A 24,134-nucleotide genomic window follows, 5' to 3' on the forward strand; every position below is an offset into this window, starting at 1 on the left:
ATCGCATAATTGGGAATGATTGTAATGACTCCCTGAGTCAGCAAAGAGCAGGAGCTTCTTAAAGTGACACAGGCCAATTTCAAGGTGTTGCATTCAGTTTTCAAGGCGCCCAGTTTTGCTTGATGCTGTGTTATAAAAATACATCATGTTTCTGACTACTGAAGGCAACATAGTTACTTGATTGTGCAATAAAATGTGACTAAGTGCCTGGAAAATACACAATACTGCCCCTTTAAAGCATTTTTGATTCAGTCTGGGAACATGCTTCATCTTGACTTAGCAATATCCGCCATCTTTGCAGGTAATCTCTTCTTATCTCATCAAATTTGCATCTACAATAACTCTCTGACGAATTTTGAATAAATAATAGTTACAACAACATTTAATTTCCCTTTGGGATTAATAAAGTATTTCTGAATTTGAATTTGACAGTTCTCTAAATCTATCAGAATGTGAAGATGTCCATTCCTCTTTAAAGTGACCCCACACATTTGTTTTGTTGTTGTTAAATTAGTTTTGGACTCTCTCTCAGTCGTTCCTAATCTAGATTTTCCCTCATGAAGTCATTGTTGTGTTTGGTTGGATGAATACCCACACTCCATGTTTACAAAAAAAAAAATTAAAAATAGCAGATCTATCGCTATGGTTACAATGCATAGCATTATAGCCAAATGTTTCTACTTTTATCTCATCTGTCCACAGGACATTGTTCAAAACAACTTTTATAAGAATATTCATTGTTATGAGTGTTTTGAATCCATGATCTGGAATTTTGCCTTATTAAAGCCCTAGACATTACTTTTAAAGTATACAGGAGACATTTCTACAGCATTATGCAGCCGATGAAAAGTTACAGTAGAAACTTCAAACACTGCTGCTACAAAGTGCCTGTCTCCGTAGTTACCAGATGGACGAGCCGAAAGCATCCGAACAAGTAGCAGGTATGCTGATTAGCGTCTCAGGCCAGGTGGTGTGTGAAGAGCAGAAAGCAAGACAAACTGAAACAGATACAGAAATAAAACAAAAGCAGCACATGGGAAAATCCAATATGATTTTATCAAGCTGCAAAACAGAACACCGAAATACAAAGTAATGAAAAACAACGCCTGATATCAGAAAGTACAAAAGAAATCATAGCAAACCTAAACATCCACAGAGCGTGTCACCTGTCATGTTATTTTTGATTACGGGCAAAGAATATGACAGAATTTAATTGAAAAACCCTGACATATCCCTCACACAGTATCTCTTTGAGGTTTATAGGACGAAAAAAAAAAAATATGATTTTACAGCTAATCGCAAATTTGAGAATAAATTAACTCCAGTATTGTATCTCAACAAGAACTTTGTTGTAAGGCAAGGAAAACAATTTAGTTTAATAAGAACGCTCTCATTATTCCACTCCATTTCTTCTTTATGTATGGTTATTAATTCTCAAAATAATAATTACGTGCTATCTAAATGTTAGATCCGCTGAATGTGTGAAGTGATCAAAACTTAAGAACGTTCTCAAACTGTTATATGTGTATGTGCAGGTTTTGACCTTCAAATTACAGAAGTGTTATGTTTGTAGAGGCACATTGAAATTGTATTATAATACATTTAGCGTTATCTTTTTGCAACTATTAAAATATGCTTTACCATTATAATTTTTAACTGCTTTAATTTCTAAAGATGATCTCAAGACCGCACTATTGTTAGTCGCAGCCCTAACTATGAGAATCACTGGAATACAGGGCATTATTACAAATGACACATTGCAAGCATTTCACATCATACTATTAAATAAATGCATTACTGTATAGTAAAAAACTGTCACTTCTGATTGGTTTGTTTTTAAGGCGTACATTTTTTTGGCAGGTTTTTTTTGTCTTAAAATATGCCTTAGCTTTATTCACAGTCTTGCTTTTGACTGTACTGTGTGTGATATTGTAGGTTGAAGAGCGACATAAATGTTTGTGTTTACATGTCTTGAGATCTCCAACAGTTTTGTCACCTGTTGGCTCGTAGCATATTTTAAGCAGCAAATTGCTGGTGCAGCACGGTTCCCCCTGCCAAGTAAAAAAAAAGAGCTGTTGATAGTTGTTCCTCATACAGGGAAACCACACACAGCGTATCATTACATCTGAGAGGCCAGGCGGCTAATTCTAGGGCTTCCTTATGAAGACGGACTCCTGATTACGCCTACTCTTCTCGCTGATCTCTCCCAAAAACTTACACTGATGAGGTCTCGCTACAACGCCTTTCATCTAACTCAGTGCTCAATACAATTCAGCTCTCAGAGAGACACAGGAAGCATACAAAATGTGGGTTTCTAGTGGTTCTGGAGTGTTTTGTTGAAAATGGGGAAATTAAGCTATTGTCAGGACTAAACAATGGCTTCTAGCTATCTATCTATCTATCTGCTAGCTAGATAAATAGCTATAGCTTGATAACTCTTTGACAGATATCTGACTATTGCTATCTAGCTAGCTAGCTATCTCTCTGAAGATAATGTATTTGATATTTTGAGAGAAACATTAAAAAGCAACATGCTAAGCGAATTTGTTGTTTTCACCGTCAAATTTCTTATAGCACACTCATTTACTGTACAGCTCTTTATAAAGCAACACAAGTATAAAATGCTGATATTAGCTGGTCGATTAGTTGGCTATCTACTCGGATACTTGCAATTGACTGTTTAACCAAGCATGTTCCTGTTAGCCTGTCAAACTAAACTGCAGTTTAAGAGTACATAATTATTGTATGGATTTTCTTTCTCTATACAATAATTATTCATGTTTCCAAACATGGAACTCGGAGATAATCTTTGGATTCTTCTCTTTGACTAGCTGACCAGCAGTGGCAGCACTGGGCGGAGAAAGCTTTTGAGTTTGTAATGCATCTCATTAAAAGGTCCTAAAAAGTAGGAAGAATAAGACGGGAAATGTTTGCGCTTCTGAAACTTTAACCTTTTAAAAATGTCAGTGTACATGGATGCTTGTAGTAGGGCCTAGTCAAAACAATTATTGCACAAAACTGAAGTGCTCTCTTGTGTGTCTGCCTTTGCCTTCCAGTATCAGTGGGTTATGAGTATGAGTCATGTCCCGGAGTCATCCACTGGGAAAGGAGGACAGCTCTGATGCATGGATTTGAACTGGTGCCCTCTAATCTTGGAGGCTGGTCCTTGGACAAACACCATGCTCTCAACTTTCGCAGTGGTGGGTGAACTCTTCAGCTTGGCCTAATTTTTAATTGTATTTTTTATATTGTTTTTTTTTGTTGGCAATCATTAATTCATAAGGTGTCAAAGTGCCACAATAAATGACTTTATAAGATGTCAGCTTGTTAAATTAACATAAAAACAATAGGAATGAGTCAGCATACTTCTGGAAATTTAGACGGCACAAAAAGTTGGATGTGGCTTTTCATAGTACTTGTTTTGTTAAACTTCAGCAAAAAAAACAAACTAGGAATGCGTTGCCCCGAGGGAATGCACTGACTCGGGCAATGGTTCTGAGGACTTTTAAAGATTTATTGCGTGTCTATTTCCTCAGGAATCCTGCATAAAGGAAACGGAGAAAACATCTTCCTATCCCAGCAGCCCCCAGTCATCAGCACCGTCATGGGGAACGGCTTCTATCGCAGCGTCCCCTGCGGCCCGAGCTGCAGCGGCGCGGCTCGGGACATGATGCTGTTCGCCCCCGTGGCGCTGGCCAGCGGGCCCGACGGCTCCCTCTACATCGGAGACTTCAACTTCATCCGGAGGGTGCATCCGGACGGATACACGAGGACCATACTTGAGCTCAAGTGAGAGTTGAGAACTTGGGCATTTTCATGTGTCTACATGACAATGTGCACACATGAAGAATGTGTTTCAGTGTTTTTCGATGTTTATTAAAAAAATTTGAGCTCAGCTGATAAGGGGTTAGCTTTGCATTAGCTCTGGGCTAGCATCGGCACCACTGATCTGTTTGATCTCAGCTGAATGCTCTGAAGTTTGTCTTTTAAGCAAAAGGCAGAAAGTGTGAGGTTCAGACATCACAGGCCTTAATCTACCTCTTTAGGATGTGAGAGCAGCTTTTCTGTGAAACAAAGACTCTTTTTTTTCTGTGGATTATGATGATATCTCCTACTGTGCTGCAGGCACTACATTCCCCATTTCTGTATTTTCTCAAGCGTAAAATCTCAATGGGATTGCACAGTCATTTGTCCTGCAGAGTGCTCTTCTTATGTAACTTAACTCTCTCATTTGCTGTCATTATCGTGCCTCTGACTAATATTTCTGGTTTCACGGAGACTTTATCTGATACCTCCCCGTCCCCTGGGAGGAAATGCCAAAAAGCTTCCTGTTTAACTTAATATTTAATGTGAAGGAATACAGCATCTGAATCAAACCTAATCCCGCGATATGAGAGGACTGCAGTGTCTGAATTTTTTCAGAATTTCAGTTTTATTGAACTTATTTAATCTCTACTCTGCACTTTTAATATGTACTGCATATTAGGCAAAGACAACCTGAGCAAATATAAAATTTGAACTTTCAAATTATTTAACTTATTAAGAGAAAAAAGCTATCCAAACTAACCTGGCCCCATTAAAAAAAAATGTAAACAACCTTTGGGACAATTATTAAAATCAAATGTTTATAATGGCTGCCAATGACTCCAGAGGTGTGGAAGAGTTTGTGCTTAAGTTTGGACTTTGACTAGGCTTCTCCAAAGTATTGATTTTGTTACTCTCTCTTTATTTATCCATTCGGTGGTAGCTGTTCTGATTTGGTTAGGATCTTCATCTTGCTACGTAACCCGAAGAGCGCTTGAACTTTAAAGTCTCAACTTGATAGGATTTATAGATACATTTAACATAACACAACTTCAAATCAGTTCTTCTCTCATCCGTTCACAGAATGTTTACCCAAAAGTCATAGAGATAATCAAGACATCTTTTTGGTAAATATCAGAAGCAGCTCTGTGTTCTTTGTGGTCAGCAGCGACTTCCACCTGCAATCTTTCCCGTGGTTTTCATTCTTATTGCTGAATCGTGAACTCTGACCTTAACTGAGACATGTAAGACCTGCAGAGCTTTAGAAGTAGTTCTGCGTCTTTGGCGACATGCTGTCAATACACTCTTCCAGTAATTCATTTTGGTAAGCCTCTCCGAGGCAGCCTCCCCACTGTTCCATTTTTTCCTCCATTTGCAGATAATGGCTCTCACTGTAGCTCACCGGTTCCCCAAAGAAATGGCTTTTAAACCTTTTCCAAAGTGATGAATGTCAGCCGCTTTATTTCTTATTCGTTCTTCAGTTTCTTTAGATTGGGGCCTGGTTTGTTGGTTCTGGTTGTACTTAACTAATTTCCTGATTTTACAGCTCTGGTAATAATTAAGCCTGGAAGTGGCTGGTGACTTTGTACTAAACTTTTCAGGGGTGGGGAATTATGTTTTGACATTGGACTGGTATGGTTTGGATGGACCTTTTCTGTCCTAGATAAAGGCCAATGCCATTTGAAATCATTTAAAAACATATATAATTGTGACAAAACAGCAAAAGCCTGTACGGGGGCAAGTACGTATTTCATAGCACTGGATGACACTTCCAACTAAGTTCACAATCTAAAATTACTCCCAAAACATTTACCTCAGATACCCCTATTGAAAATTCAGCACCATGATAATCACATCTATTGTCTATAGATTTAATTCCAATGCAGAAATCATTTGAAATCATTCCGTGAAAACAATGTGTCATCTGCAAACAAAAGGATCCTTTTCAAGTGTCATTAATCTGTAAATTAAGCAGTTTAGCTCCCAATGCTAAACCTTCAGGGTCTCCATATTTTACGTATTAGATCTCTGATGCTTCATCATCAACTGTGTAAAAAACGTTTTTTGGTTTTTCACTGTGTTTTGCTTTCTTTGCATTGCTGCTCGTCTTTTCTTCGCATTGTAATAACGATGTTCTTTTCTCTTAAACACCTTTCCATGGCTTATCATCAGGAACCGGGACACCAGACACAGGTGAGAACCCCTCATTAGCTCCTTATCTGTATAAACGCACAGTCAACTGCAAGCACACGTCCCGTATCAAGAGAAGAAGAAATAAAATAATGGGAAGATGTCGTATAATGGTTCTTTGCACTTCAGACGGGTCTATTTGCTGAAAATTGCGTTGAGCTGACTTTCTCCCGGGCGAACAGAAGCCGACCATCACCTCCTCATGCACTACTCCCTTTTGCGGTTGGATCTCTTAAATCCCTATTTAAAATTCCACCAGGCGATATTAAATTTGTAAACTGGAAATCAGCCAGAATGTCAAGGATTTCATTTTTAGGGGATTACTAAAAGTCTGTTGGGGGGGTGGGGCAGGGGATGTACTGCGGCTTCGTTTGCTCCCTGAGCCGAAATAAAAGCACAAGTCTGGGAATGGCTTCACCATCATCCCTGGCCCCAAGCTTGATGCGCCGTGTTCGACAGAAGATTAAACAGATGTTGTCGGGGTTCTGTGTGTGTGTGGCTGTCCTCGGCTATCTTGGGTTATATTGAGCCAATCGTTTGTGTGTGTGCGTGTGTTTGTCGGTGTGCTTCTGGGTGTTTTTGTGGAGGAAGATGGTTTATCCGATTTCAAGTCGCAGAGTTCTAGTATGAGGAACTCTATTTCCAACGTGCTAAAGTTACAGGCCACGTAAATATCACAACATTAGTTTATGGCTTGGTTTTTATTGGACGGTGTGTACATACGGCCGCACGCAGTGTGAAAATGTAAATATCGCAATTTGGAGTATAATTTCAAACCATGAAGCCTCAGCCATTGTTCCCCCAATTGTGGGAGCATCCACCTCAGCAGGGTAGCGCTGCAGTTGCCAGAGTTTTAATTGGAAAGAATGTGAGGCCTTGCAAGAAAACAGAGGAAGTAATGAATTGTTTTGAGGGAAAGAAAAGGATTAAACCGCAAAAAACACATGGAAGTACAGTGCCTCGCAAAAATATTTGTATTAAACCTTAAAAGTATTTGTTATTACGTAATTACAGTGTAATTTATTCAATGTGCCCAGCCAGCACAGAATAAAACATACAATGGATTTGTATTTGGTCTCCTCCTGGTTAAGTGTGGAACTTGTACTGTAATTATTATTATTTCTACCAGCAAAATAAACTCAGACTGGATGGAAATATAGATTTTCAACTCAGGTTCCAAAGTGAATATAGGTTTGGACTTTGAGCTATTTATTAGCTTAAGCTAATGTGGCGCTGGCTGTATGTTAAGGTTTTCTTTTATCCTGCTGGAAGGTGAACCAACGCTATTCCAACCAACGCTACACGTTTTCAGATTTTAAAGTTTTCTTAAAGTATTGTCCAGTTGTAATCTCCATGAAACTTATCCAGTAGTGATCGGCTTTCCTTTCCTGGCTAGAACACAGACAAACTCAAAGCATGAGGCTTCTGCCACCATGTTTTACGAGGCTGATCGTATGTTCAAGACTATGTTTAGATTTCTGCCACCAAACCTAAATACATTTTTTTTCCGAACCTGGAATAAAAATCAAAACAGCAATTGTATTTTTAAAATCAAAAAAACTAAACAATATACATAATGTATATACGTATATTATGTTTCTTTATAGTGTTTTGTTAGGTAGAAGAGGTGTATTTTTGAGTATATCTGACTAGAACATGCTTTCTTTCAACATTGACTTTCCGCTTGCCACTCTTCCATAAGAGCTTGATTTGTGGAGTCTGTGGCCAGAAGTTATTGCTTAACAATTTGATGATTTCTGAAAACAACTGGTACAACTAGGTTTTCTGCACTAAAGTGGCTGATCACAAACTCCCACCCAACTCTTTCCACTTTAATATACTGTACATACTGTATGTGCTGCTGCGTGTTGGTCTGTCACAAATAAAAAAAAATCCCAATAAGACACACTGCAGTTAGTTGTAACCAGACAAAATGTAGTTTTACGTGCTGTGCGTATGAGCATCTTCGCGAAACACTGAAACTCTCAGAGCAGAGCTGTTTATAACTCACATTGAGAGAGGAAGAAAAGCAAAACCCAACAGATAAAACGGTTTAACCGACACAAAGTGGGCAAAACGATGTTTTATCTACAACGATTAGACGAATCAAGGAGTCAATATCTGCCGCAAACAAACCGTCTAGTCATAAGGGACCGCATAAAGTGCTTCAAACTGTTAAAAAGTGTTCATGGATGTATCATTGAAACTGAATAGAAGAACGGGTTTATTGTTGCTAAACACTTTGAACGTTCGACGTCGGCCGTCTTGCGTTGACTTTTAAATCCACATGAAGTGAACCAGTCTGAGCTGGTTGAATGCTGTTGTGAAATGCAGCAAATTGAAAAACACTCATACAACTGGAAATGTGAGGGATAGGAGATCTGGAGTCCTGGGTTTAATTTGCATGAACTGGATTCTTCTTAGGGCACACTTTGGAGACTCTTTCTTCAGCCCCCTGGAGGTTTTTGCTTTTAGTTCCTGCCTCCTTCTTCCTCTCCACGGCTGCCTTTTTTTTTTTTTTTTTTTACTGTTAGCAGTATGTTAGCGTTTCTTCTTTATTCTCTTCCATTGTTCTACCAAAGTCAGATACATTAATAATTCATTCCTATTCAACTTTCAAAGCTTTTCACCATGCATCCTTCCCAGCAAAGTGCCTATCAGCTAAAAAAAAAGAAAAAGGGAGCAGCTTTAAAACAAGGTGCTTTCTAAAGGGAAACTATAGGAAGCACTTCCTCTCAGAAACCGCCGTATATTTTGTCCCTTTTTGAATCTGATCAAGGAGGTGCGAGGGGGGGAGGCTGATTAACTTTGCCATCTGAGTTCCCAAACGGTTGATTCAAAGAGATGGGAAGAAAGAACAGCCGCAGTAGATCAACTCTGATGGTTGTTTTGTCATCGGACGCGGAAGGAGCCAGGAAGGGCTGGAAGGGGGGAGCGCCTGTGATGTGGCTGCTGTTGTCGCTCGTTTTCCCTGCTCATGATGCATGCGCAGGGATCGAAGCGGAGGAAAAATGCCAGAGAAATGATTTGCAGTCTGTAATATGCACGATGCAAATTCCTTCTGTGGTAGCTTCAGCAGGCCCCCGAGAAAATATCCCAAGCAGTGCTGAGCTGTGGCACTTTCTGAAAGCCGGTGAGAAACTCTCAGAGGATCCAGTTTAAATTATGGATGTGCAGTTCAGGGCTGAACTCTGTAAACAGTTATGCACTTAATGGACTCGATGACTGACAGCACCCCTGTCTGTGTTTTTTTTGTTGTTGTTTTTTTTAAGGTTTGCTGAAAGGTGGAGACCATTATCAAACGGATGTGTTTTTTTTTTTTTCTCGTTTTTAATAGTAAAGGTTAGCAGCGTTTACCTGTGGTCACAATCAAGGGGACATTTTAGGAGCCTATTAGCTACAACACAAAGGTTTGTCGGCTTAAATGAGCAAAAATATTGAAGATTCAAAAGCGTGGCAACATAATTTGTTTCCTGACATTTCAAGTTTCCATTGAAAGGTGTTTTTTTTTAATAGCTGCAGGAAAAAGGCAAAGGGAAAAAAAAACACTTTATCAGGATGTCTTCAGGTTTAATTAGCGGGAAGCCTTTGACCAGACCCCAGCTGACATTGGATTTCAGAGCACAAAGTATCGCTTTGAACCCTCCCGTTAGCTGTGTTTAAAGTGCAAAATTTAAATTCCCCTTTTTATTTTTTCCAGGGAATCATTGTGTTCGGGTCTCAATAGTCGGAACACAATAGCCCCGCGATATCAAAGGTTTTGTAATTAACGAACCGCAGCTATGTTGCATCGGTAAGTCAAGTCCTCTATACGCGGCTGAGCGGTGACATTGTTGGCACAGTGCAGCTCGCAGTCGCTTTAAGGGTAAATTATGTTCGCGATATGCTAACGCAGGTGTGAGGCCTGCAGTGACGGCTGACGAAATAATAACATAAGCACGCCTCGCGTCTGAGACCTCAGGTCAATAAGCGATCGCCCCAGCTTTTGTAAGATAATGAGCCCACATGACTCATTCAGCTTGGGCCGGGTTTAGCTGCAGCAGCGGTCTGGGTTCCACATGTGTACTCCACACCCCGACACCCACACCCACTCTTTGTTGATGTTGCTCTGCCTTCCTTTTACTGTCACCGCTTTTGTTTTGTTATATCCCGGGAAATACGCCCACCCCCTCTGAAAAATGATGAGAATAACAGCTAAAGCCATCAAATAAAATATACATCACCTGGCATCAAAAGCAGAAACACTGTCTGGGATACATGCATGCATAAGATATGAGTGATGAAATACGGCATATTTAAAAACAAATAAATAAATGTGCCGGTAAATGGTCTTGGAGGTGTTGGTTCTAAAAAGAAAACGTGTGAGGATGTAGCTTATGGTAAGAATTACACTCTGCACCAAGCTAACCTATGGTCTGCATATTTGTACTTGCATATGGAGCTCCTCATCTCTGTCTGATATGTAAATAAGTGTAATTTATGCAAGCAAATAGATGGTCTAAGACTGAACTCCCATAAAACCACCCAAATTACCTCAGTGTAAAAAACTGTTACTCAACTAAGATGCATATTTATATAGGACACATATAAATATGCACCTGTTTGTAACATTTTGTAGAAATATCTTAGCCAATATCGACTAATTAATGATTAACTAAGAAAGGAAACTATTATAGATCAAATAAAGAAAAAATATAAATGTTTTGGCTGTCATTTGAGTTTATGTCTCAATCATTTTCTTTTTTTTCTATATTCAGTTCATTTATCTGTATTCATCATTGCCATATTTCTTTGTTCTTTTTGTGTTTAGTTTCCTCTTGTTTTCTGTTCCTTGTGCGTTTGAATTTATTTCTTTCAGAATACTGTCAGGCTGTTTTTCTCTTGGTTTGTTGGATCATTTGAGTTAATTAGTTTCTACCTCAGTTTTCCTGCTTCCATTCTGCAACAGCTGCTCCACGTCTCCTCTGATTAGTTCATCTGGTTCAACGCTTTTCTCAGTTTTTGCTCTCCTTGTTTTTTTTATTTTATTTTATTGTTTCTTCTGATTCCACTGCTGAATAATTCAGATTCACCATTGTTTTATAGCATGGTATAATATTTACACAAAAAATTTAAACAAATATGTCATCTAATTTTTTTTTCTCATTTAAAAACAAAAATGCAGAAGCGATATAATGATGATTGGATTAGTTATAATAATGTAATAACTTTATTTTAGTTATTCTGACTTAAGCAATAACACAGAAGAAACACTTCTAACTTAGTGACTGTTTGCAAGTGGTTAATGCACAAAATGTTCCCGTCCGTTTAAACTTTAGATAGGATAAGATACTTTATGGCCAATTAAATTTACATACAGTGGATTTTATTTCTGTGTCCAGCGAGGAAACGCCGTAAAAATAAATCTAGCCACGGTAAATAAGCAAAGTGCTGGAGCCCAAACATACACAAAGAGCCATTCATATCTGTAAAAACAAAACTAATTTAAAAAATGGTTCTGCTGTGAGCGACGATATATGGCTGGCTCCAAGCTCCATACAGCCAGAGGAAACCCGACTCCAGCAGGCACTTTCTCTGGCATTTCATTTAAATTACCTTAAGCCATCTTGACATTGCGCCTAATATAAACATTCTGTTACAAATGAGGCTTCGATATGAACGGGACTCTCTTTCTACAAACATCTTTTAAAATAGCTTGAAAAAAGAAAGAAAGAAAGAAAGTGTGTAGATTTGAAAGTATTATTCATGTAAGTGTGGAAGATTTAAATATGAGTAGTGTCATCTCTACTGGGTGCGCTCCAGACAAGCTCCTAAGCAAACTTCAGCGTGGTTAAATAAAGTCACGGACACGACGCGTCAACGGGTACGCGATTCGTCCCGCTCCTCCAGAATTAGGAGCTGCACTCATCATTACAGTTCGCTACAGCCTTACCAACCGCCGGTTCTTTTGAGCTCATCTTTGTTTGCGACGCGCCGACTTCAAGCGCTACTTCAACTCCTTTGTACGATTCGCAGTTTCCTTGTGACATCTCTGCCTCATGGAATCCAATTAGTGCGGCATACGACGCTGATCCGCAGGTTCGGAAGGTCCGTCAAGAAATAAACAATAACGGCACAACAAAAAAATCTATTTGTTATTTATGAGGCATCTGTTAGTTCAGTATATATAAAAAAAGATTAAAGTGAAATCATTGTAGCGCATCAGTGTGATAGGTTTAAGCCAGAAAACTCTGTTACAAGTGGAAACTTGCACTCAAACATGATATAAACTGGTTCTGGAGTTTAAGAGCCCCACGGTTTAAAAAAAAAAAAGAAGAAAACGATTCAAAGAAGACATTTTATTGTTGCGTTTGACTTACTTCCTTTTTAGCATGATGAGAACAATTTGCTGTTGGAAAAGAGGCTTGTTTAACAAACCCAGGGCAATTTCCCTGCATTTGGTACTAAGTACAAACCCGAAACTAAATTGTCCAGAAGGACCGTCGAAATGGTCGGAAGAGAACAAGGGAGACTTGGAGTATAATTGTGACTGAGTTCATTCATCGTTTCAGCTGAATGTACGACAGTCCAGAGAAAATGTGCCGTGTTGCAGCCGGTTATAAAAGAAAACAATCAAGCCTTCTACGAAAAGAGTACAATCTCCACTGAGAGACACGGGGGACACTTAGCTGCCCTTGGACCGCCTCATTGTCCCGGCTCCCTAGAATCAGTACAGAGCGCATTGATTTTAGTTTATACTGGCACTTAACAGACTGCCCAATGTCAGAGAGTTCTGCAGTTCATGGCAGCAGAATAATGACCTGAAACTTACTTGTAAAAACTCTACATTTGATCATCTTCAAGAAACCTGCTTTGAGTTTGACGCCAGCCTAAACTCACAGTCTCCTTAAGGGACTCTTCGCAGCAAAGAAGAGAATAGTTTGCTTGAGAAACTGAGTTAAATTATGTAAAAGAGCTACAGACACTGCTAGAAACGGCTAAAATACTGTCAGCTTACAGTCCCCAATGTTTTGGGGTTTTTTTTTTGCAATGCGGTTGTCTGGATCCAAGACAATTAATTTTATTTTTCCACAGAAATGCTTACTTTCAAAAAATACTTTAAAGTTTCTAGGGTATAACAGCTTTATATTCTTCTTTTGTTTTTTGTTAAATATTTGAATCTCTGTGGCTTTTGGTTGAAAGTAAAACGTTGAAGGTACAAGCTATAACTTTAGCTCGAGCTCTATTATTTTGAATTTCAGCTATGTAGTCATGGGGAAAATAAAGTTTTAATGACTATCAGTACAGTCATGGTAACACCTAAAAAAAAAAAAAAAATCTTTCTTCTTCCAAAGGATGTAAAAAGGAAAAGTAGCACCCAGGCGAAGTGATTTAAACCGCTGCTCCGTTTCACTAAAATGTTTTACCTCAAAAAAAAAAAAAGGTGACGTTTGCTGGTCTGGCACTTTCAGATGAGTTTTAACAGTGGCAAGAAAGGAAAACATTTTCAGTGACCCTGCAGAAGCAACTGCTTCAACTGCCCAAAAATCTGTTTTTATTTTTTTATTTTGTTTTACTTCAACTTGAAGTTTATTATCATACATTAAGGTTGCAAACATTTAACAGCTGCCAACCTTCTAAGGAGAGAACATCCGACCATCGGAGTCTGTTTTTAAATATTAATCTTATTGCTCGTGGCAGTGCAGTGAGACAAAAGGCCGAACTACGATGGTTTGCGCTGAAGGTTGGCCAGGACAAAGAGGGAGAGCGCTGTGCTCGTTGTGGAGCTAAAATCAAAAAGTCAAAAGTACGGTGAGGAGGGGGCAACTAACGGAGCAATATGTTTTTTGAGGGAATCAGTTGTTGATGAAAGTATTATATTTAGACATCAACTTGTACTCTGAGTCAGAGTAAACAGATTGTAAAGTAAGAGTAAGCTCGTAGTTTTTAGGAAGCAAAAGACTTTCAACCTCAACTCTTACTCCCATATTGTTACACATGTCCTTCCAAATCACAGCTTTTTCTTTGCATCGCAATATATCTTTAATCATTTGCTCCAGACACTGAGAAACTGCGAGCCTCTCCTCTGTGTTAGTGTTTGTGGAGTTGTACCGTTGAACCTGCGTTATTAATTTTTAACTTGGGCAAAAAGTGCAGGGCGGCGTCCTGAGTTGCTCTGCTCGACCCAGAGCGACCTCGCTTCTACCGCCGAGCAACACATACACAAAAATGGATTTTATAGCATTGCTGGTAATGGAAAATAGGCTGAAATGCTTAAAGAAATAAAAATTGTGCAGTTGTCAGCGTTGTTGCTTTCCTGCAATAAAGTCCTGGGTTTAAAATCCCCGTCTGGTTTTCTCTCGCTGTCTGTTGTGTTTGTGTCTCATACAGATCAAGTCACATACATTTTTGGTTTCTGGATCCCAAGTTTGGTTTAGGTGGCACTCAATTGTAAGGGAAAATGACTCAAACCATGCAATTTAGAGTCGAGTTGTGTTGAGTTGTGCAGTTATCAGTGGAAAAGTGCCCTAAAACATATATATTGGGATAATTGGTCTCTCAAAATTGTATGATTTTGTTCATGCATGTTTTTTTCTCGTTTGCCTAAGTGGTGCTTGGTGGCCTGTCCACAGTTTCTCCCTTCTTCTCTCCCCTTCATCCCCCCAAAATCCTGAAAAAGAATAATCATGGATGAATGGACATAGAGGGAGGGATGGATATTTTATATGAACACATAAAGTCACACTTGCTGGTTCTGTATTATTCAGGTGGGAACATAGCAGCAAGGTGCTAGCATTTCAAGCACTTGACTGAACATTATCAATGTTACAACTTCTATAAATCCCGGGTTTTGGAAGGTTGTTGCTGTGAAGCATAAAGCATAAAGGTGTGTTAAAACGATGCCCTAAAAAGCCAGAAGCTTTATCTCAGACTTGTCAGCCGTCACAATGTTAAATCTTAAACAGTACAAAAAAACCCACTGATCATGTGCTGTTTGCTCTGAAGGCTGTAAGGTTCTCTCCAAAAACAAAATGGCTGTATGACTTGGGTTTGCAAAGTTGCATCTGAATGAAGCACAAGACTTTCTGCAAATCGGCCTTGGAACATAAAGTAGAGATGTAGAGAAAACCAAACATAGCATGCCAACACCAACACCCTCACACCAACTGTCAAGCACAGTGGAGGAGAAGTAATGCTTTGTGTTTGTTTCACAGTCAGAGGACTTTGACACTTTGCTGTCATTGGGTTAACTAATGAATTCCTGTGGTTACCAAAGTTTTCTAAAGCCAAAGTTAGACTGTCTGGTCTAAAGCGAGGGTGGGCAACTCTAGTCTTTGAGGACCAGTGTTCTGCAGCTTTCACCTGAGTCTCTGCATCAATACACCTGAGTCAAATAATGAGGTCATTAGTAGGACTCTGGAGATCTTGACTGTATTGAGGAGGTAATTCAGCTGGTTGAAATCTGTTGTACCTGGGAGGTTGCAGGACTCTGGCCCTTGAAGACTGGTATTGCCCACCCCTGGTCTTAAGACTAAACCTTAGACTCCAGAGAAACTCCTATTAGCTTATCTAGAGAAACTACTCATTACCTTAGATCAACATTATCAGAACAAGGATCCAGAGAAACCCCGACCAGTTTAGAAATCACGGACTACTTCTTCTTAAACATGGGGTTATACTTTTATGTTTTCTGTTTTCTTCTTTTGCTCTTTCCTTTGGTTTGTTGTTTTGTTTGTATTTCCATTTAATTCACGTAAAGCACTTTAAATTGCCTTGCTGCTGAAAATGTGCTATATAGATGAACGTATCCTTACCTTACCTTACCTTGGCCCAAACTTGTTCAATCACAGGACAATGATCCAAAACAGCAGCCAACTGAGGAAAAGCTCAAGAATCAAGGCAAAGTACAGTCAAAGTCCACACCTTGGGCTGCTAAAAACATAGAGGTTGAACTGTAAAAGAGTTGCCAGAACAAATGTCTGCAAATCTCAATGCTGCATTGTAAAGAAGTCTCTCATATAGGAAACAACATTAAACAACTGCTTTGTGGTATCATAACTAAAAGTGGTTCTATAAGCTTCTAAATCATGGGGAGTGTACTCTGTTTTTCTCATGGCTATATGGATAGTTATAGAAACTCTTTTTTTCACATCACCATAAATCAGGCATATGTAGATTACTGAATTTTTTATTAGAAAATAATGATCTTTACTCACAGCACAATCCTAGAAGTACTGCTCACAGTTGGGCTGTTGAGACTGTGGCCATCTGCACTATGTAAATGAGAGGACATTAATCTTACTTCAGCCCAGGCAGAGTCTTATATTAATGCTAGTTACTGAGATAACCTGATTGCATCCAAGTAACTTTTCTTCAACTTGTATTCTTGTGTAATCATAACAGAGATTCTGTTGTACAAATCCGAGCTGGTTCCCATAGTAAATACTCATTTTATGTTTCTGCAAAAAAGAAAAGAAAATCCAGTTTCCAGTTTCACCTCACTCTCATCTTACCTTGTCTGCTTTCTCAAGTACCAGCCCTGCACACAAGTATTATCTGGCCATGGACCCGGTCGGTGAGGTCCTCTACGTGTCTGACACCAGCAGCCGCAGGGTGTACAGAGTGAGGAACCTCGGGCAGCCCAAGGATCCGGCACGCAACCTTGAAGTAGTGGCGGGGACGGGAGAGCAATGCCTGCCGTTCGACCAGAGCCACTGCGGGGAGGGCAGGAAGGCCACTGAAGCGGCGCTCAACAACCCTCGAGGTAAGGCTAATACGCTCCGCGCGGCCTGAGCAATCGCTCCCTCTGTCTGCTCCCAGTTTCTCAACACCAATGCCAAGAATCTCAGTTCCTATTTATCATCCCTTCAGGACTCTCTCGTAGATTTGTGATCAAAGATTAGCGTTTGGTAATATCGGTGTACGCCTAGCAGAAGGGCGAGGCGTTCGCTAATTTAGCGGACGTCCTGTGACAACTCATTTTGAGTAGGTTGCGAGTACTTCACCCCCTCCTCACCTCTCCATTTTGCACTAAGTGCAACGTCGATACAGAACAGTTAGAATGTGTTAGAATGGTCTCATAAAAATGAATGTTTATAACCTTTTCTGAGTTGCTTTGAGCCTCAGATATTGCAAAGTCGTGATCAAGGTGCGCTCCGGGCAGTTATCTGATCCAGATTATTTCCGTAGCCTCGGTACGGCTGCGCACATAGTTTTTATTTCCTCATACATCAGTCCAAGTTGATTGCACAGACTTGAGACAATATGTGTGACAGTGTTTAGATATGAGTTTTATGAATCCCTGTTGAATCATGATGTTCTGTGGGTTATTGTGGTTTTTATATTGGCGAGGAAGTGCTTGGTGCTTACATTTGTTTGAGCTGAACACCCTTTGTTTTCAACATTGTGCTTCAGCCTCACCTCTGTATGATTTGTGTGAATGTTTATATCGAATCCAAGCTGCTGCCTGAGTGCATGATTAGCCATATCAATCCGAGGAATCTGAAAATGTAAAATGGGTCGCATGGAAACCATCCCTGCTCTGTCTCATTTGAAACTCTTTCTTCTTGTTCTTGCCTTCAAAGTGTTAAAAAGTAACAAAGCCATTTACTGGAAACGGTGTGTGTGTACAGGAAACACTGTATGCAGATTTTTCTTTACAATTAGATTCCTCACAAATTGGTGCACACATTTGTAATAAGGGCTTGTTTGAAATGCACCCTTCTTTATTCAAATAAGCCTGTGTCCTCTGAGTTATTGGCTGCAATATTCTCACATCGCCATTTTTAAAGATGACAATACACTTGATACATTTGAGTGGTTGAGGTAGACAAAAACCCAACATTAAATTTCTATGGCTTTGCATACAAAGTGCGGGAAAACTAACTCCGCAAATAACCCTCCTTCCTCTGAAACACGGTGGTGGTAGCATCATGTAGCAAAGATGCTTTTCTAAAGTTGGGCAAGAGAGCTTATTAGAACTGATGGTGACTTAAATGCAAAGTAATCCTGGAAGAAATCAATAAAAGTCTTAACTTGGAGCCGAATCTCCAGCAGAGCAGCAACCCACAAACATGCAACACACAGCCAAAATCTATAAAGGAATTGTTTTGATGAAGAGACATTCAAAATTAATTGTGTCAAAAAGTAGTCCTACAGAGTATTCACTGTGAGTGCAAATTCACACACACTGTTTTTCAGTCTTCTGTATGTAAAAAATATATATATATATATTGTAGCATTTTCTTCTACTGTAAAATTCTGCGCTACTTTACATGGTAACATTTTATTTGAAGGGGTGTGCATAAGACTGACATGATAATATTATGGCTTGAAGGAGTCTTCATGAACGTCTGAAGTTGTTCTCATGAAGTGTCATTCAGTAAATAATGACACTTGTTACAAAGTTGTACTAAAACTTGCATTAAAAGTCAATTAAAAGTGCCAACTTTGCATTAAAAGTGTCATTATTTACTGAATGACACTTCATGACAACAGTCATAAGCATTCATAAAGACTCCATGTTCATAACAGGTGTTATGTCGATTTTATGACAGTGTCATGTCAGTCGTATGCACACCCCTTCAGGTAAAGTGTTACCCTTTGCCTTGGCCCGTCACATGAATTTCAGATAATATGCCCGTGATTCCGATACAAGAAAAGGTTGAAAAACCCCAAGGGGTATTAATACTTTAGCAAAGCACTGCAGGTTCATTGATAAATGGTTTTACAAGGGATTTTTGGAGCCTTTAAAATCGCCTGACCGAGACATACTGCATAAAGTCATCAAAACGCAGCACATCTATTTTAGTGTGCTAGATCTTACACACACTGGGTTGCGTAACCCGGCTAATCAGGGAACAACAATGCACCACCTCTTCTGTGTTTTTTTTTTTTTAATGGTTTATGCTGAATACTGTGGCACAGCACAAAGGAATGACTGGTTAAGCTTTATGAGAGGAATACAACAACAACACCCATTCCTTTATTTTTGATTTATGTGCAAAGCTTAGTGAATACCATACACACAGAACAAGTGCTCTGTTTCAGAATACAAACCTAATTCTGATTTTTGAATTTGATGTTTAAATTAAAGCATTTGTCGTTCACGTGTAATTGATAGTGCGCAAATGTTGTCTAGATGGCAAACGCTCCCCCAAGCTTTCCAGCCGGGTTTGATTTTCAAGTTAATATTTGGGCCAAATTTGCCAATCCACTCCCAAGATTCGCAGCTCGTTGAATTTGTAAAGCAGCAATTGAGCTGCCAGAGGAATAATACAGAGAGAGAGAGAGAGAGAAAAAAAAAGAGAGCTGTCCTGGGGCATTAAAATAACGCTTAATTGGTTCAAGGTTCCGACTGCGCGCTACCACAAAAACACCCCATCACATGCGCAGCTAGCTAGAAGAGATTGATGGGTTCATGCTGTTTGTGCCCTTTTCTCTACTCTGCTATCAGCATTTTGAAAACACAAATTGATTTAACCAAGCAACTCAATTTTTCCCCGCTTCCTATTCATCCAATTCTACTGATTATTACAGATAGACAAAGTTACCTTTAAAGGTAATTATTTAATTTTCCTGCTGTGACCAACGTCAAAATTAACAGTGGTATGATTTTGCTTTTGCCAAAAAGAAAAAGTAGGTTGCATTGATGCTTTGCTACAGTACAGCATGAAAGGCACAGGTGTGACTAATAAAACTAATAACGGCGGCTGCAGTCCATTCAGGTGTTCCACTTCCAGTTCTTTTGGATTTTTCATTTTAATTTACCGTCCGTCGGTAACACTTCAATAGAATAAGGCCATCACTAACACCGGCTGCACCTGTGTTTATCCTTTCTGCAACATCTCACAGTGTTTTTTTTTTACCAACAGAAGGTCTGCTGTGTTACGCTCACAGCCTGAAAACACTAAAGGAGAAAGCCCTGAAAGTAAGGGGGTTATGCGGTGTTTTTGCTCGTCCACAAAGCACAAATTACAGAAATTATGGAAATAATATGCCAGGAAAACATTATTTAGGCTTGGCAGTGTGTCCTCGTTTCATTTTGTTAGTCATCGCCGCTCACAGCAGCACAGTGTCTTTCTCTGTTTCCCCTCGTAGCTGTCCACACAGAGGTGTGTTCACATTCAGCCTAATTAAACCTTGTTTTCCGCTGCTTTTGTGTCACGTCGGCGTTACAATTATCAGGTGCAAAAAGACGACTCGCGTTGGATCTTATGGTTCTCGACGGCGTGAGGTTGTGGCTCTGGGTGCGCTTTGATGTCGTCGGGTTGGATATTGATTGTGAAATTGCTCCTGATGTGTCTGTGGTTTCTGAATGAGCCCGTGATGGAGCGAGGCCCTGCCTGCGTTCGAGAAGGAGTAAAATTTTGCGAATGTGTTTGAAAGTGGTAATTTGATTTGTGCTTTTTCTTCTCTTTGGCACGTCAGGAAGTATTAGGAAAATGATTTATCAGTGCATTATCGTTCTTTATAGAAACGCACCCAATTAACACCAGGGAATGAGTTATACAGTGGTAGTTAGTCTGGGTTTATTTTGTGGGGGGGTATGCAATGACAGACCTGTGAAATACATCTGTGGGCTTCAATAATCTTAAACTATTGATCTTGTTTGGATGTGATGTCTGTCATCTACATAAATGCAGACAAATTTAGTCACATCCTTACTTAAACTATGTAAAAAGCTTAAAATAGGGAAAGATTTGGCTTTCCCTGATGAAAAAACAAACAAAAACATTTTGGAAAAAAATCATACTTTTAAGTTGAGTACATTTCATCAGTAGGGAAAATAAATTTTATGTCACAAAATAATTGTTTTTCACAAAATCACTGGGGGGGGAGAATATTTAGTACTGCTGCTGTCAATGTTTTGCACAATCCCCGCTTTCCTTATTTGGCAGCATTTTTCTTTTTGAGTGCAAAGAGAAAGGGATCTTTTACCATTCATCTTTATACAATCTCTCTGCATCATCAGGGGTTTCTCTATAGGATTTAATTCTGAGACAGCTGGCCGAAGGGAAATAAAGTAAATTTTGTGTCTGGTGAGTCTTTCTGTTTAGGTTTGGCCATATGGTTAGTACCGTTATGCTTCCAAAAAAATAAATTAAAAAATCCAGTGACGAGGTACTTTCTGTTTTCTGGTACGATCCATCGGATTTCGATCTAAAATCTCAAATTAATGCACTTTAGAATTGTTTCAATAGGTAACAGTTGGCTGATTAAAATAAAGCAACTAAAACTGAAAAGATTCATTAACATGTTGTAGAATTGTAAGGGGGGCATGTAGTTTGAGGCTGGCCAGTTACCATATGTAGCTGTCACAGGAATGAGGAGATGAGGACAAAAAGGAGAGAAGATGGCGTATGTAAGAAGCGCGTGAAGAGTAAAAAGTGAGAGGCTCTGTAATAATTTCAGCATGTGGATGTAGTCTGCCCAGCATTGTGAATAAGATCATTAAAGTTTTGGCTGTGGACTCTATTCAGAGTGTGAATAAACACAGACTCCAACATAGCAGCCATCACAGACTCTCACTTCTGTACTACTGTAGAGTGCCTGGAAACCCAAGCCAGTGGACAACAAGTGCATTTTTGTGTTGACGGACACATACCTTCACCTACAAAAGTCTAGAAGGATTCCAGGGATTGTGGGGGATGAATATCATTGAAGATCTTAAGCCTCTCTTTGCATTCAAGAGCGGTTGTTCACAGATGGACACTTACGAGGAAGAAGAGGCTGGTATCTGGAGACTTATCGCTAGGATCAGAGCACGAACTCGGATCCAAGTGGGATAAGAGGGTTCTTGAAGGTGGCAGATCAGAGAACCAATTGTCATCCCCCATGGAGTGAGACGGTGGTGGAGGGCCGTCGTAGGGTTCTGTCCCAGGTAGGATGTCAAGTACTCATAGAGGCTGCACTGATGATGATTCTACCCACGCGGCTTATGGTAACCTGCATCCCGGCAAAAAACCACAGGCAGCAATATTCTAGTTATGGTCATAAACACTAGTGGGAGAGCTGTTAAGGAAATTATGGATGAAACCACTGTTGTTCATTGCATCCCCACTGGGGACTCAGGCCCCATCAAACACCACAGCGTTCGGAGTTCATGTGTTAGTACAGGTCCTTTGTGCCCAGGCCTGATCACTTAGCTAGACTCCTACATGCCCTGATCAGAAAAAAGGCTAAAGATAAAACCAGTGACTGCCAGCCTTTTGTCTGGAGCGAACAATGCCACTCTAGACAAACTAAAAAATTGTTTTATGTCTCTGTCTGTCTTGGAATGTCCTGATTCTAGTCTGCCTTTCACCTTAACCACAGATGGCAGTCTACATTGACTTTTGGCCATGGTTATCCAGAAACAAGTTGACAAGTAGGCTGTCATGGAAAAGTTTATGGACTATCTGATATTTTTTAAATTTCTGATGGTCACTTATCACAAGCTGGGAAGAAAATGACCACTGCAATTCATTTAAAATTTGACTTATTAAATGTTCTTACTGCTTTATAGTATTTAGGAAAACCCAACAAACATCAGACAACATCCAAGAAATCCCAGAATTGCACTTGTTTTACATTGTTAGAGAAGAAGCATCTCTCTGATTATTCCCATTTTTCTAAAATGTGAAATAAAATGATCTTAGTTATTTGTTATTTTTGCTGTACTTGAGACATGATACATTGAAAACCCCAATAGTTCTCAGCAGATGCTAACATGCAAAAGTTCAAATGGTTTGTGTTTCCAATTGAAGACTGCGCTGTCAAACATGAAACAAAATGCAGAAAAGTAAAATAATAAAAGTAAGGGCAACTCTATCTACTTCTACAGCTTGTCCTGCTAGAATTTTCTTATGCTTTGGAGGAGAGGTTCAATTAACAGTTAATTTCTTTTATGCCAGTGGGAGATTTAGCAGCATCATTCATAATTGGCATGATTCAGTCGTGAGAGGTCTGAAGTTATTACTGTTTCACACTTGTGTATGAAAAATGTACAATTAATCTGGAAATATTGCTGCTAGGAATTGGCTGAGAAAAGATTCTCATGGTGTCGTGAGTAAAAATACCACAATTTCACACGACTGAGGTATTTACACAAAAAATGTGTGACATAATCAGATTTCTTTCAGTTAAGATATGAAAATAATCCTGCTGCTTCTAAAACAATGTAGAATACAGGTTTTTTTTATAACTGCTATAATAATAGCGTACTTTTTTATTTGAATTTTGTACATGGAGTCGAGCTAAATGTACAAAAATATCTGCTAGTTTGCATGGTAAGCATGTTGTTTTTAGCTTTTCCCAGCTGTGATTTTAAACCAGCTTTACCTTAATAACAGCGATGCCTCATTTAGCTTTCATTTCATGCAAATTTCAACAGTTAAATTTGTTTTCTGGTAAATTAAGGAAAAGTATAGGAATCTCCGCTTACCCAGCTGATCAGCCATGTTCAGCTAGAGGTGTGGGAGGGTCAGCACTGCATTATTTTCTCTACACAGCCAATGGAAATATATCATGTCGTATCGTTAAACAGAAGGTATAGTTTGATGGGTTTTGCCAGTTTTAACTCTTCACAACCTTGGTGTAGTTTGATTCTAATAACTGTTCGATGCTTAACTGGAATAACCTGGACCAGAAAAACCTTTAATCGTCCTTATCTACTGCTTTTATGTCTTTTTATGTTGGTGGTTGGGGTCTAAAGGCTTTATCAGAGGGGCCTCGAGTAATTTCCCACCCCATAATTCCAACAGTTACGACCTAAAACCAGAAAAATCATGGCCTTAGCTCATCCAAAACCTTCTAAAGAACAAAAGAAATAAGATTTTATACATAACTGAAGCTGTTACCTACTTTTCTTCACCAGTGAGGCTGAGGAGAATTTGCCCATTTTACAGTCCAGATGGATTTCCCCCCCACTCCCTTTAATTCAGAGTAATCTGCAGAATTGCAGAGAATTGTCCGTGAGAGCATGTTCAATTTTAGCACGTTCTTTTAGCGAGGAAAATGTAATCCTGATAATTATAGCACTACTAATAGATCAAGCATGGCTTCTTTGGGCTTACAGAAGAAGAAGAAAAAGCATTTGTAGTAACTATGTTGAAATTATAAAAGGTCTGCCATTAAAATACTTTCCTGTGTGAATAAGTTTGTAGATTCAGCTCTGATTC

General features: G+C 39.3%; 1 protein-coding gene across 1 annotated transcript in view; it reads left to right on the top strand.

Moving 5' to 3' along the window:
• The window catches only part of LOC102224860 (teneurin-1-like), a 282,296-nt gene that overhangs the window by 195,120 nt on the left and 63,042 nt on the right, over positions 1 to 24,134 (top strand). Inside the window, exons 19-22 of the mRNA XM_023328889.1 lie at positions 3,057 to 3,200; positions 3,537 to 3,789; positions 5,977 to 5,997; positions 16,506 to 16,738. Of these exons, the coding sequence (XP_023184657.1) occupies positions 3,057 to 3,200; positions 3,537 to 3,789; positions 5,977 to 5,997; positions 16,506 to 16,738 (651 nt within the window). The remainder of the gene's footprint in view (positions 1 to 3,056; positions 3,201 to 3,536; positions 3,790 to 5,976; positions 5,998 to 16,505; positions 16,739 to 24,134) is intronic.

The sequence above is a fragment of the Xiphophorus maculatus genome, chromosome 23, assembly GCF_002775205.1.
Source record: "Xiphophorus maculatus strain JP 163 A chromosome 23, X_maculatus-5.0-male, whole genome shotgun sequence".
Classification (NCBI taxonomy): Eukaryota; Metazoa; Chordata; class Actinopteri; order Cyprinodontiformes; family Poeciliidae; genus Xiphophorus; species Xiphophorus maculatus.